The sequence below is a fragment of the Martes martes genome, assembly GCF_963455335.1.
Source record: "Martes martes genome assembly, chromosome: 5".
Lineage (NCBI taxonomy): Eukaryota > Metazoa > Chordata > Mammalia > Carnivora > Mustelidae > Martes > Martes martes.
Genome location: NC_137892.1, coordinates 28681851 through 28697355, shown reverse-complemented (window position 1 = coordinate 28697355; position 15505 = coordinate 28681851). Strand labels below are relative to the sequence as shown.

The 15505-nt window shown below is 44.1% G+C and overlaps 1 protein-coding gene across 1 annotated transcript; it reads left to right on the top strand.

The window, feature by feature from the left end:
* Positions 1-882: 882 nt before the first annotated feature.
* On the top strand, positions 883-14750 carry LOX (lysyl oxidase; the record flags this gene model as incomplete). Its single annotated transcript, XM_080804946.1, has 6 exons — positions 883-6584; positions 6927-7035; positions 8422-8559; positions 9966-10122; positions 14177-14272; positions 14631-14750. The coding sequence occupies exons 1-6, from the start codon at positions 5960-5962 to the stop codon at positions 14748-14750; spliced, it is 1245 nt and encodes a 414-aa protein (XP_080661072.1). The 5' UTR covers positions 883-5959.
* Between the last annotated feature and the right edge of the window lie 755 nt (positions 14751-15505).

Sequence of the window (15505 nt, the reverse complement as noted above, 5' to 3'; positions counted from 1 at the left end):
TCTCTTCATAGTTCCATCAACGTCTTCCTTCCACTCTGCCTCTATTCTAAACACACATTAACACTCTCAAATGTTCTGAGATCTATTCCTTTAAAGGGGAGGGAAGAAAAAAAAACCACCATGTAATGTGAATTAGGTTGTTAGTACTTTGTCATCTTGTTCCTCCAGAGCCCCCAAAGAAAGCAGTACACCGGGGCACCTGGGTGGCTCAGTGGGTTAAAGCCTCTGCCTTCAGCTCGGGTCATGATCCCAGGGTCCTGGGATAGAGCCCCGCATCGGGCTCTCTGCTCGAGCCTGTCTCCCCCCGCCTCTCTCTGCCTGCCTCTCTGCCTACTTGTGATCTCTCTCTGTCAAATAAATAAATAAAATCTTAAAAAAAAAAAAAAAAGAAAGAAAGAAAGCCGTACACCTATGGTGAAGTTAAAACAGAGAGATAACTAATGGTTGGCTGCAATCATTGCATGTGATGGGCAGATGGAGACGCCCTTGCTTAGCATAATTGTCCTCCTAACCTCTACCCCACTGTCTCAGAGGATCATATCCAGGTTATATGAAACTCAGTGACTTCCAGGGTTCTATGGTAGTGAAGCTGAATCCAGGAACAGCAGAGGGGCTGGTAGGCCAGGACGTGGACCAGGGAGCATGTCAGGCTACCCATTAGAAGCAGGAATGACCCTAGTACACGGCACGGCATGAAGAACAGTTGCTTCCATCAAGCTTGGTCTAATCATTTAGACTTTATTTGGGGGAGTCTGGCCAAGTGGCTGACCCCTTATTTTTGTGGTCAACACCACCAGCTTACTTTGAACTCTGATTCAGGGAATTGCAAAGAGCCATTCTCCTATGCTAAGTTCATCTCTTCTCATTTTTCCATTTCATTATAATGGCTACTATTATTTACTTAATCACATATGAATATGCAGAAAGACACTAGAATGGAATATTTTTCAATTCCCTATGGTTCAGTTCCACATTTCCATTCCCTAGGTGGCCCAAGGGGATGGGTAACCAAAGAAGATATATTTAAAATTCATTATTTCTGGAATTCTTCTACTCAGTCTGTTTACAGAATTTTTTTTTCAGTCCATTCTTGACACAGTGTGTACCAACTGTCTACTTTTTATATTTGGATGAGTACCTGGAAGTGGTATGTGGCAGGAGACAAGAATGAAAAGGGAACACAAGAGCACTGTAAACTTGAAGACTAACTCACTCTTCTCCATTTTATTCCCAGTAAAATGAGTTCTAGTTCTTTGTTTCACTGTTACCCTTCCCGAAATAACTTTTTAAAATGTGCTCCTTATTCATGTCTCAAGTCATTCCCCTTATGTTGAAGTCATACCTTCCTCTTTTCTCAATCATTTCCCCCAGACACCTCTAACTTCCCATGTCCTTATTTTTATTTTCTGTGATGTTTCCAAACTACATGGCACCAAAACACACAGGAGCACTGGTCTTTACTAACGAAGAAGGTCTGTATGAGCTTCCTGATCCCCAAAGAAAGAATTGTATTCAGCCTGGAGTTCTTTAGTGTTCTGGCCCTGGTCATTCAAGTGGCGCTGTTCTGTGGTTTGGGTTTCCTGCACAATTCTACTTTCCACTTCTATGAATTATCCCACAACTATAAATACTATTCACAAATATCATGAACATAGCCTTATGGCAAATTCCACTTTTTGGTCAATGGGCCAAACATTGTTTCAGTTTAAATTTTTGATATTGAGTGAGTGGCTTGGCTGGCTCACCAGGTAGAGCAAGTAACTTGGGGCTGTGAGTTTAAACCCCATATTCAGTGTAGAGGTTACTTAAAAATCAAATTTAAGGGGCGCCTGGATGGCTTCGTTGGTGAAGTGTCTGCATTCCCCCCGCGTTCAGCTCCCTGCTCAGCTGGGGTTCTGCTTCTCCCCCTCCTTCTGCCTGTTACCACTGCCCCCTACTCCCCATGCTCTCTCTCTCTCTCTCTCTCTCAGAGAAATAAATAAAATCTTTAAAAATTTTTTTTTAATTTAAAAAAATTTTTTATAACAATAGTCTAGAACCTAAAAAAGAGAATTAGTCTCATTTCAACACTCTTCTTCATATAGTCTATACTGCAGAACTGTCCATGAAAATAAAGTCTCAAGGTCAAAGTGGAATCAGCTATGGCTCTTACCAAAGTTAAAAAGCTAAAGGTATTTTGATACAGCCACCATTGTTGTTGTTGTTGTTATCTCAGTGTTGATTAGAAGGAAGTACGATTTCTCCAGTTTCGTGAATAATAGTTTTGTCATTGCACAGACAATGTGTGGCTCCAGTGAGTGTCTCCTACAATCCTTGCACATACTTTCAATTGCCCCCCATGTGGTAGCCATATGTTTGTTTTCAGTGGCTAAGTCTTAGGCCAGAGAGAGTTTAGAGAAAGCGGAAGAGAGAGAAAACCAGCTAAACATCTCATTAGGATGGGTGACAAAGGGTAATGTGTTTTCTCCCCTAAAGTACTGTGTGTGTGTTTGAAAGAAAATACATATTGCATACCACTACTGTTCTAGTAATTTATACTCTGATAACACATTTTTAAGTCTGTTAGAGCAAATCTAAAACAAATGATAAACCTCATTCAGCTATAAATTCTGCAAGTGAGGGAATCGGTTGACATTCATTGAGTGTTCATGCGTGTAAATCAACAGGATGGTTGATGTACTACATTTCAGAGCATAAGTGTGATCAAGAGACATGTGTAAAGCAAAATGTATTCTGAATTTCACTGAAAAGAAGTATGTAAAAGGGAGAATAACTGTCCGCAGACTCTAACTCACACATAAAATAAACCCAGGTTTTTAAAGTCCAACTAAAGGCATGATTTAATGAAATATTAATGATCATAATGCAACAGTATAATGAATAAAGGGAAAGTTGCTGGAATTACTTAGCCATTCACAAAAATCAGCTGCTTGAAAACTAGGAAAAACAGTTTGGAAAGAATTTGAATTAATCCTTGAATCTTACCGATAACAAAGAGCGAGGGAAGGTAAATCAGCTGTTCAAAGATACACAGCTATTTTTTTTTTTTTTTTAATTTGAGCACCAGGGTGGGAAACAAGGGTATTTTATCCAGCACCCAGCATAAACTTTCTACCCTCCCATTAGGGGCTGCTCTGGTCTGCCCATCTGACAGTGTCATCTCCACAGAAGAGACCTTCCCTTAGTAATGTGTGGTTAAGCACTAGCAGTTACGGGATTCTCTTTCTGGGGAATGAGCTGTTCATGGGCAGAGGAGAGATGAGAGATAATTACATTCTCTCCCTTCCTGCTTCCCCTATCATTTGGCCTGTCCATCCAAATTACATACACCTGCTTCTTTTTTGCTCCATCTTCTCTTAGTGGGTTGGAGACATTGAATACTTGAATTTTAAATTCCGCGGCGACTCTATAAAATGTCTCTGACTTTCTTCTTCTTTTTTTTTTTTTTTAAGATTTTATCTATTTATTTGACAGAGAGAAAAATCACAAGTAGGCAGAGCGGCAGGCAGAGAGAAAGGGGGAAGCAGGCTCCCTGCTGAGCAGAGGGCCCAATGCGGGGCTCAATCCCAGGACTCGGGGCTCGATCCCAGGTCTCGGGGCTCGATCCCAGGTCTTGGGGCTCGATCCCAGGACTCTGGGATCATGACCTGAGCCGAAGGCAGAGGCTTTAACCCACTGAGCCACCCAGGCGCCCCATGTCTCTGACTTTCAGACAGAGATGGGGCACTGTTCATCGGCCATCGGTGGGATGTGCACTTGGATTTTGCCTTCACCATATAAGCAACAGATTTGTCAGTCTACTGGCAAGCTTCCATCTGCAACTCTTCTGTTAGTAAGGAAGCCGTGCGGTCATGGGGAGAGCAAATCTAACTTGACTCAAAAAGAGCCAAACCCATGGTATCACATGCAGAATCATGAGATCTGATTAGGTGAGATAACCAATCACAAACCCCCTCAGTATCAGTCCGGGTTCTTAAAGTGCAAGCAACAACAATTGACTTCCACCATGTCAAGCCACAAAGGAATGCAGTGGAGAAAAGGAAGGAAAAGCTGGATAATCAGGTCTCGAAAGGTACGGATCTGAAACCGCATGGGGGGAATGTGTGTAGCAAGAAGTCATAGAAACTTTTTTCAGAGGCAGGAAGCACAAACTCCAACATTTCTGAGCCTGGTGTGCATCTGCTTATGATTCCAATGGTAGGGAGATGGTTTGATGAGCCAAGCCAGGATCACATTGCCCCTGCTTGAAGTGACAGAAGTCTCATGAATGCTCAGTCAGTCCCACCATGCTGTTGGGTAGGGGAATTTTCCCGAAATACAGTTGTTCTCGCTAGAAAAAAGGGAAAACGGGTGCTAGGCATTCAAATCAGCAGCTGTCCACCACATTATCAAAATGGGGTGATTAAATGCGGGGAGACGGAGGTCAACACAGAGAGGTGAATAATGAAGTCTCTCTATAGACAACAGCCCAATGATGAGACCAATAAAAAGGTTATTAAAATCTGGTTCTGAGTCATAGTTTTAAATCAGGCTAAAGATTTTTTTTTTTTTTTTCCTTTGAAACACTTCCAACACTGCCCCAACCGCTATGTGAAAAACGGGTCCATTAAGCATCTCTTTGCAGTCAGCATTACCTGCCTCCTACCCATCTGGGCCCCCTGATTCTTGTCTGGCCCCTCCCACTCCCTTGTCCTCACCAGAATCTGAACCCGCGGGCTGCTTACATCGGAAGATCACTCAAACACTACAGGATGTTTTACTGATTTCTCAAAAATTTAACAAAGGATGATTTAAGTTTTGTTTTTGTTTTAAATCCGAAGGTAAACCTCCTCCTCAGATGTAGAGTGAGAAAAGTCATGTTAAATGCTTCTTTGAAGCTGTCCTCTGAGTGTGATCCTAGCAGACTTGGTATAGCCCCCTTTATTGAAATGTCCCTGTAGATACTGAGCAGATGAAAGAGAGTTCTCCCCTTCCGCTCAGAGTACAAATCAGGCCGGCATTTTGAAAAAGAGACAGGTTTATCCATCCCTTCAGTGTTAGATGGCTTTGTTCCCTGTAAAATTTCACTTTTGGTTATTAAAATATTCACTGTAGGAAACAAATTTGTAACCCATTTCTCATATTACCTACACACACAAAAACAAAATTTGATATCCTGGGGTTTATTTGCTGAGGGCGCTTCCCATAAAAGCGAGTGAGTATGCATTGGGAAATTTGTCTGGTTAACTCCTTATGGATAAACGTTAGTCACAAGCATCCCTCCCCGCCCCCCTCCCCGACTCTCGCCCCCAGCACCCTCCCCACCTCCCGACTTCCCGCCTCTCCAGGGCTGGTGACCTAATAGCATTTTTCTTCATGCATATTTTGGCGTCGCCCCATGGCCTGGCTGCCTTCGCCTGTCTGAGTCTTTTGAAATTCCTGCATGTTCGCCCCAGATTAAGCCGAGTGTGTCTCAGGATGTGTGTTCCGTTTTGTTCTTTCCCCTTAACGCTCCCTGTGCAACGTGTCTGGGAGGAGGAGGACAGGACGGGGAGGGAGGGGCAGAGGCGAGGAGCTGTCCGCCTTGCACGTTTCCAATCGCATTACGTGAACAAATAGCGGAGGGGCTGCCGGGCCAGAACTGCTTGTGTAACTTTGCAAACGTGCCAGAAAGTTTAAAATCTCTCCTCCTTCCTTCACTCCAGACGCTGCCCGCTCGCCGGGGCCACCGCGCCGCTCCCCGTCGCCTTCCAGAAGGACTGGGAAAGAGGAGACAGGCGGGTGCCACGTCCCAGCAGCTGCGTTGACTGGACGAGGGTCTGCAGCCCACCCTTGGCGTTGTTTGTAGGGACTGAGATACCCGCGCTCCGCCCGCCTCCCTGGTTGAAGATTTCTCCCTCCCTCACGTGATTTGGGCCCCGTTTTCCTTTTCTCCGACCTACGTCCTCCCGGAGCGGGGACAATCGGGCAAAAGGCAGCGATGCGCTTCGCTTGGACCGCGCTCCTGCTCGGGCCCCTGCAGCTCTGCGCGCTCCTGCGCTGCGCCCCGCCGGCCGCTGGCCAGCAGCAGCCCCCTCGCCAGCAGCCGGCGGCTCCGGCCGCCTGGCGCCAGAGGATCCAATGGGAGAACAACGGGCAGGTGTTCAGCCTGCTGAGCCTGGGCTCGCAGTACCAGCCGCAGCGCCGACGGGACCCGGGCACCACCGCCCCGGGCGCCGCCAACGCCGCAGCCCCGCAGCCGCGCACGCCGATCCTGCTGCTCCGCAACCGCACGGCGGCAGCACGCGAGCGCACGGCAGGCACGTCGGGGGTCGCCGGCCGACCCAGACCCGCCGCCCGCCATTGGTTCCAAGCTGGCTACTCGCCGTCCGGGGCCCGCGATGCTGGGGACTCGCGAGACGGCAACCGGACGGCGCTGGGAGAGCGCCCGGCGCTCAGTAACCTGCAGCCGCCCAGCCGCGTGGACGGCATGGTGGGCGACGACCCGTACAACCCCTACAAGTACTCCGACGACAACCCCTATTACAACTACTATGACACGTACGAAAGGCCCCGGCCTGGGAGCAGGTACCGGCCCGGATACGGCACCGGCTACTTCCAGTACGGTAAGCACCCCCAAGTCGCAGGAAGCAGCCGCGCACCCCTTCCCCAACTCTGCGGCTCCCCAACGTGGCTGCCTGGGCGCGGCAGGCCTTAGTCCCCGCTGATCCGATCCCTCCCCCTGCGCCTGCCGAGGCAGCCCTGGAATCTGGTGCAAACCGCGCGCCTGGCCCCTCCTGCTTTCTTTCCACTTTGCTCTGCAGCCCTGGGCGTCCCCCGGTCTCCTGCTTCCTGTAGCCCGGTTGGGTGAAGGGTGAAGAGTGAGGGACATGGAGGGACCCGGAGCTGGGGGAGGGGGCACTGGGTTGTCTCACAGCCACCTCTCCCCACCGCCTCCTGACGTTTAGGTCTCCCGGACCTGGTGCCAGACCCGTACTACATCCAGGCGTCCACGTACGTGCAAAAGATGTCCATGTACAACCTGAGATGCGCCGCAGAGGAAAACTGCTTGGCCAGGTACCGGCTGGGATCTCCGCGGCCTGGCTGCCCCATCTCGCTTCAGGCGCCGCTCCTGTGCCTGGTTCTGATCGCTCTTGTTCCACGGAGACGAGAGTTGGGAAGTGGGGCAAGGGCTGCGAAGTGGAGCGTGGTGTCCTGGGCATGCGGACCTGGATGGAGAGTTAACATGCTGAAGATTTCTGTGGGTTCTTTCTTTCAAACTGTGACACAAATCAGGGAGATGGGGCAAACCCTTATTCTGGAGAATTGGGATCTCACGCTCTTTTTCCAACATCCTCAAACCTTGGAACCAATGGTTTCCCATAACTTTCTATTAAAGAACTGCACAATAAGGTGGAAAAAAGTATTGTAATGGAAGAGCTTGTTAATGACCCCTTAAAAAAAACAGAGGGCTAACTCGCCAGTGCGGCACCCCTCATCAGCAAAGGTTAGGTTTTCTTCTTTTATTTGAGGCCACAATTTAACTTAGTTGTTTTGGTATTACTTCAGCAGGAATAAGAACATAAGCAAGAGCTTTGTTTTTCAATCAGTCCTAAAATAAAATCATAGCAGTTTGGGGAATGGAATTCTCTGACTGCTCCTGGGAAACCAGCAGAGGGAGCAAAAGATGTTTTGATAGGTCTCATAAAAATTTTTCAAGTGGAAAGTGAAAATACTCAACAGTATGTGAATATATATTCACACAAAATATTTTAGAAGGGACAGAGTAATGTTTATCTGTTCAGCTGTATAGTTCTCCCACTCTGACCCTTTATAACTGTCAGGCCGAAGGAAGAGAAGAAAGCTGAACTTACCATTTTCATTCTGGAGTCTTGCATCACTCGCTCCATTGCACTCCCTAGGATATTTATACAGTCATGCCATTGTTTTTAAGATAGCGAAGTTACAAAATTATTTATCTAATCTGGGTGTACACTTCTAGAATTATTTCCCCACTTTATATTTTAGGAAAGTGTTTAAAAAGAAACCTATTGCTGAATTTGAAGTTCTTATTAAGCACATCGGATTTTTTTTATTATTTGGGATACTTTCTACTCATTCATGTGGTTAAACAAGAAATTATTATAAATACAGAATTTACTTATCACATGTACATTTCTAATGCTAAGTTTATTATGCTTTTTCACATTTTAATTGCAGATTACCATAGTTGTCATTCATTCACTCATTCAACAAATATTCACTGAACTCTGGCCACTTGCCAGGTGCTGTTCTAGGACCTGGAAATTCAGCAATAAACAAAATAAGCAGAATGCCTCTTGCAACTGATGGTCTAGTTAGAGGTGGGAGGTAGTTGCCATTAAAAAATGGAAAAGGTTTCGCTTATAATTTGTCTTCAGTTAATATCCTGTGAAAGTAATGTTTTCTTTTTCAAAATCACAGCTCAGCATACAGAGCAGATGTTAGAGATTATGATCACAGGGTGCTGCTAAGATTCCCCCAAAGAGTGAAAAACCAAGGGACATCAGATTTCTTACCAAGCCGACCGAGATATTCCTGGGAATGGCACAGTTGTCACCAGTAAGTGGATGGGCATTCTGGGTACTTCTGAGTGTTTTCCTTTTTCAGGTAGTTCTTGATGTATAAATGCAAAGTCTTATTTCTAGAATTTTCTCTGTGTAATGTGACAACATCAAGGAGTCTATTTTTAAGAACATACATCAACTACCAGATCCTTTTTTTAAAATGTTCTAAGTTCTAAGTCCAGCTTATTAAAACTGTTGATAGGATACAGCAATTGGCTTCACTAGAATTTTATTCCAATGTACTACAGGTAAGATTTCTAAAAAAGCTTGTTATAGACAAAAATCATCTATAGTTAACTAGAATTTTTTTAAAAAAATTTATTGATTTGAAAGAGAGAGAGAGAACGAGGGAACCAGTGGGAGGAGGGGCAGAGGGAGAAGCAGGCTCCGTGGAGAAGGGAGCCCAACATGAGGCTCGATCCCAGAACCCTGAGATCATGATCTGAGCTGAAAGCAGATGCTTAACCGATGGAGCCACCCAGCTGCCCTACTTAGCATTTAATAAAAACCGCAAGTACTTATCAGAAGGATTCATCCACCAGTCTCAAAAAAAGATAGAGATGATGTATTCCATGAGCTGAGAAGGACCTACCTCTATATTTTAAAACGCCTGTGTCAAACCCAGGGTAATTATCTGTTCTGTCCTAAATTTAAAGATCTCTATATAAAGTGATTCTAGAATTTGCCTTGGTAACTTGCCCAAGAATCCCGGTAATGTCGGGAAATACTGATGGATGCCCTGAAACCTTCTGCAACTGGGGCCAATTTTTTCTTATTCTTCCCTCATGTGAGAAGATACATAGCTCAGGACCTTCCCTTTAATGAAATGAGAAAGGCAGACATGAACACCCAATTTTCTGATAAAATAGAATTATTTTATATCTAAATAAAAGTTTATACTAAAAAAAAGTTTATATGAGTATAAACAATGTGGGGAAAACATAGCAGTACTTTTCCTTTGCATTTTAGTGACGGTTTTACATTTTTAAAAAATCTCACAGAAACGTCCCAAGAGTCATGTGCTCTTCTTTTATTTGGAATGAAACATCAGGACTGCCAGCCAAAAGAAACAGACTAGAGAGCATATGGCAGGTTTTACTTAAACACAGATCATTTAGTGTCTATTTCTACTTAATATTCAAAGATAAAACAGGGTGGAATGGGAAAACAAAACACTCAAAATAAGTCCTTTTTTCCTAGAAGCAAAGTTAAAGGCTTACAAGTTTGATAGATGGTCCTGGGGGGGAAAAAAGCCAGCATGAATCTGGCTTTAAGAAGATAAGTGGGATCTCACTTGTAATGTGAAAACAAGTGTGGGAGGCCGTGGGGAAGTCATCTAAAGTCCTCATGACTTTCTCTGTGTGTTACTGACCTGTGTCTCTGTGTTGTGTGGGACATCAGACATTATCACAGCATGGATGAATTCAGCCACTATGACCTCCTTGATGCCAGTACCCAGAGGAGAGTGGCTGAAGGCCACAAAGCGAGTTTCTGTCTTGAGGACACATCCTGTGACTATGGCTACCACAGGCGATTTGCATGTACTGCTCATACACAGGTGGGTTGGCTCCCTGACCTCAGGAACCCACAGGCTTCAGAGAGAAAACAGTATGGTCTCTTTTTCTTTCCTCCTGCCAGTCTTTTATAAACTGTTTGATTTAGGGGGTCATCTCATCAAGATGGAAAATAATTGGGAAAAGGAAGCCGGTTGCTTGATGATTCAAATTATTATCATTAATGTATTTATTTTTAGAAAGGGTGAGAAAGGACGGGGAGGGGCAGAAGAAGAGGGAGAGAGGGAACCCCAAGCAGGCTCCGAAACCAGAGTGGAGCCCGACTTGGGGCGTGATCTCACAACCCTGAGATCATGACCTGAACTGAAACCAAGAGTTGGACATTTAAGTGACTGAGCCACCCAGGCACCCCAAACTCAAATTATTTTTAAAGAATTTCATCATCATAGAAGGTCGATGTGCATAATCATTGTGTTCGACAGTGAAAAGCAGCGGTTTAGTACCTGAGTAAATTGGACTGGTTTCCAGTATCTGCACTCATTCTGTACTCTTTAACTGGCTTGGTAAATAATGGTGAAGATACTTCTGTTTTCTCACCTTCAAAACCATTCTTGCCTCCAATCTTAAGCTAGAGAGAGAATGGTGATTGGGGTTAGCCAAAGAGAGAAACTAAGTTTCTTAAAAAGCACTTTAAAACCGGTCTCTTTCAAGCATGCAAATGGGAGCAGAAGGACACAATTTCTTTCTCCACGCATATGTAGTTAAACCTACAGTATAATTGATGTCAGATGTCCTTTGGATGGATTTTTAAAAATAGTGCTGACCTAAGCAGTGTGTATGTCTTATAATGGGAAAATGTGTGTCAGTTAAAAGCTATGCCAGTATTTCCATAAGAAACCTTCATTTGTAAGAGGACATTATAATTTTTGTCCAGCCAAAATCTTGGCAAGGAGCAGTGAACGTACATAAGGCAGGGCACGAGGGGATCAGCAGCTGGCAACCGGGGCAGCAAATTCCAGGGCTGTGGCAGGAAGCTTTTTAGTGACCTAAATGTTACCACTGCTTCTTTCTCTGAACTTAAGACATCAGAGCAATTGGAGGGGGAAAGGTTCAATTCCACATGCTCTGGGGGCAGCACTTACTCTCTAACTAAAAGTTGATGCAACCTACCCACACATTACACATATGTGGGCAGAGAGATTCCCTTTCCGCTCAGCGATCTCCATAGTGGCCACCCGCCTGTGCAGGGGCCCTGGAGTTTATTCTCTCCATTTAGAAAAAAAGGCACTCTGGGCAGCTTTTTGTTGAAATATTTGACTTTATGTCTATAGGTATTTATTGCACTTCTGGTCTTCCAATTCTTTAGGGAGACCCCATTTCATTTCCTTCCTTACTTTTTTTTTTTAAGATTTTATTTATTTATTTGACAGACAGAGATCACAAGTAGGCAGAGAGGCAGGCAGAGAGGCAGGCAGAGAGAGGGGGGAAGCAGGATCCCTGCTGAGCAGAGAGACCATGCGGGGCTCAATCTCAGGACCCTGAGATCATGACCTGAGCCGAAGGCAGAGGCTTTAACCCACTGAGCCACCCAGGTGCCCCTCCTTCCTTATTAATCATTTTCCATGTATGTCCCGTTTAACCACTGTTAACCAGGTCTTGCTTTGCAAGTGACTGACGTATTCGTGTATTTCACTAGACTGGTGTTTCTTGAACATGGACTTCATTTAAAGGGGCAAAACGACTCTCACAAAGCCCCAGTGTTGACTTAGAATAGTTGTATTACAAGGTTGTTAGAATGTATCCAAACAGAAAAGTAGATATAACTTCCTTAATATCTATACTTCCATAAACCCCTTAAGTTCTGAGCTAACAAATTTACATTTTCAACATATATGAAACTAGAAAGTTACATTAACCTCACTAATTTAATGTAAACATCGGTTCTCTTTTGCTAAAACTAAACAGCTAATTTAGATGGCATTGGCTAAAGCTCTACATTTTCTTTTCTTTTTTTTTTTTTTTTTAAGATTTTATTTATTTGAGAGACATGAGTGGCAGGCGGGCAGAGGGAGAAGCAGGTTCCCCACTGAGCAGGGAGCCTGACTCGGGGCTCGATTCGACGACCCTGAGATCATGACCTGAACCAAAGGTAGAGCTTAACTGGCTGAGCCAACCAGGTGCCCCAAGGCTCTACATTTCATCTGTTTTTAAAGTTTGATCTTGGGGCACCTGGGTGGCTCAGTGGGTTAAGGCCTCTGTCTTTGGCTCAGGTCATGATCTCAGGGTCCTGGGATCGAGTCCCGCATTGGGTTCTCTGCTCGGCAGGGATTCTGCTTCCCCCCCTCTCTCTCTGCCTGCTTCTGATCTCTGTCAAATAAATAAATAAAATCTTTAAAGAAAAAATAAAAATAAAGTTTGACCTTGAATACAGGACATGCCTGATTTTTCAACAGCCTTAAAAATTCCCATTACTTTTGCGCTAGTTCAAATAATCAAAGTTAAAACTTAACTTAAATCCTGCCAGCTGGAGTACCAATTTCAGCACTCTTTAAAGCTCTTTTGTTCACTTGAAGGTAAGATCAGCATTGTGGCGTTGTTTAACATCTTAAATACGTACGTAGCTCATCCAATGAATGGGGGTGTTACAAACCCATGGGAGGTCATAGGACTTGTTGTTAGCCACAAGTAGCAACACTTAAAATAGCTAACGCTTACTGAATATCTAATATGTGCCAGAATCAGAATTAATGTGCTGGGCCCAGAAACTGAAAAATTTTCATATGGTTCTCCCCACTGAGGCACAGGTAATTTTGAGGTTGGCCTTTCTATGCTATTGCGTGTTGTGCGAGAGCACAGGGCTGTGCCATTCTTCCCCAATCCAGCAAGAGCCACACCAGCATCACTAGAATATGCTCAGAGGATTTTGCCATCTCTTTGGCGACCAAAGTGATCTTAAGCACCAAAGAAATTTTGGGAGCCGAAATGAAATGGCAGTAATGACTTAAAATGATTCTAGCATATGCTTTTAAATTTACTTTAGATTAGTATTCGAATGGAAATACAACAATTCAAACTTCTCAAGAAGAACTAATGGAATCAAGAAGATACCTACGGACTCCAATTTGAGCAAATTTCCCCCGACTGTAGCTTTCTGGACAGCAAGGACCCTATCTTACTGGAATTTTTCTCCTACCCGCCTGTAGAAGGCACTCATTTCCTTACTGAATTGAGTATCTTAGCAAATGGAGTGATGTGGTGGTATTCATTTTCTGAGGCATACATTCATCCCTTTAATTCAATAACGCATTTCAGCGGCAATGTGAGAGAGAGAATAGTGTGGCGGGGACCCAGGGACCCTGGGCCCTGAACATCTAAACGGAAAGTCAGCTCAGCCACTTACTAGCTGTATATCCTTGAGTGGCCTGATTGACCTCAAAGTGACTCATTTTCCTCACCAGCAAAACGGGGATAAGAATAGCACCGATCTCATGTACTTGTGAAAACTGAATTTATAGATGTAACATGTTTACAACTGCTCCTGGCACATGCTGCGAACTTTATCAATGTTAGCTACTCAAAAATGCAACAAAGACACCACCCTCAGGGAGTTTCTAATCTCTAGCAAGATAGATTCTTAGACGGTAACATTATAATACAGAGCATTAGAGAACAAACACTATAAAATCGGGGCGTTCAGAGTAAAGGAAGGTGATGTCCAAGAGAAAGTGGGGAGGGTCGCACTGAGGTCATGAGAGCCAGGTGGATTATTACAGGGCTTTTATTCCCTAACTGGTGATATTCTAGAATTTTGATGGAGGCCTATTCTGTCCCTTAAGATTGTATTTATCACTGGTGATTGATGACACTTTTAAAAAGCTAGATGTACTACTACTTATATTAGTCCTGTATTTTTTTTAGCTGGAGGTGCTATAAGGCTGAGTAATATATACTTCTCAAAGGAGATGCAATATAAGTATAGTTTTATGTCAGACTCTTGTAAGTACTAACTTAAAGTTTAATTTGCAAATGATAATCACATTCTTTATATATTCTAACCATATGCCACCTTTTTACATTTTCAAATTTTATTTGTTTTAGGGGTTGAGTCCTGGCTGCTATGATACCTATAATGCAGACATAGACTGCCAGTGGATTGATATTACGGATGTAAAACCTGGAAACTACATTTTAAAGGTAGAGACCTTTGAAGATAGAAACCTTTCATTTATTTTGACTGCAACTCAGTGGGCTCCCCCTTCTGAATTCACTGTTAAATAATCTCAATCCTGCAAGCAATTCTATGTCTCCCTAGAAATATTTCTAAACCAACCTACGTATAGGAAAAAGATATTTTAAGGAACTTGAGGGGAGAATATAGACCCTCCTTCTATAACTTCTTTAGAATTTCACCACTTCCCTTCCCTTTAAAATCCCCTCCCTGCTTCATCTAGTTGAAGCATTTCCTTGTTCTAGCCCTGTGGAAATGGGAAGAAATTAACCAGCAAACACTGCTGATGAAATCTGTAATGTGGATGATGTTTACATTGCCTAGGTCAGTGTGAACCCCAGCTACCTGGTGCCTGAATCGGACTATTCCAACAATGTCGTGCGCTGTGAAATCCGCTACACGGGACACCATGCGTATGCCTCGGGCTGCACAATTTCACCGTGAGTCCTATTCTCTTAGCTTAGTCATTCTCTTCTCAAAGGGTTTTAGTTCACTGACAGGCATTATACCTATGTCTATTTCTTTTCTTTTTTCTTACTTTTTTTTTTTTTTTAAGATTTTATTTATTTATTTGAGAGAGAGACAATGAGAGAGCATGAGAGAGAAGAGAGTCAGAGGGAGCAGCAGACTGCCCGTGGAGCTGGGAGCCAGATTCGGGACTCAATCCCGGGACTCCGGGATCATGACCTGAGCCGACGGCAGCTGTTAAACCAACTGAGCCACCCAGGCACTCCTCTTTTTTTTTCAAGTTAATATTTTTTATTTTTATTTATTTGAGAGCAAGAGAGAGAGCAGAAGCAGGATGGGGCAGAAGGAGAGGGAGAAGCAGACTCCTGACTGAGCAGGGAACCTGACTCAGGATTTGATCCCAGGACCCTGAGATCATGACCTGATGGGGGCAAATACTTAACTGCCTGAGCCGCCCAGGAACCCCTACCTGTGTCTATTTCTACTATTACTGCAGCTTCCTGTGAAATGGTCTGTGCTATCACATAATTAGAGCCGATCTTTCTTTGCTGATGCTAGAAAAGGGGGTGGGGAGATGTACTCAGGTTTTTATCAATCTAAAGCTTAGCTTCTAGGACAAGACATACACACAGAACACACTGTTTACCCCGAAAAGCCCGTGTGGTGGCTGAATATGTAAAACATGCGATACGCAGTGTGGATGACCTTGTGGGATCCCAAACAGTTGGATT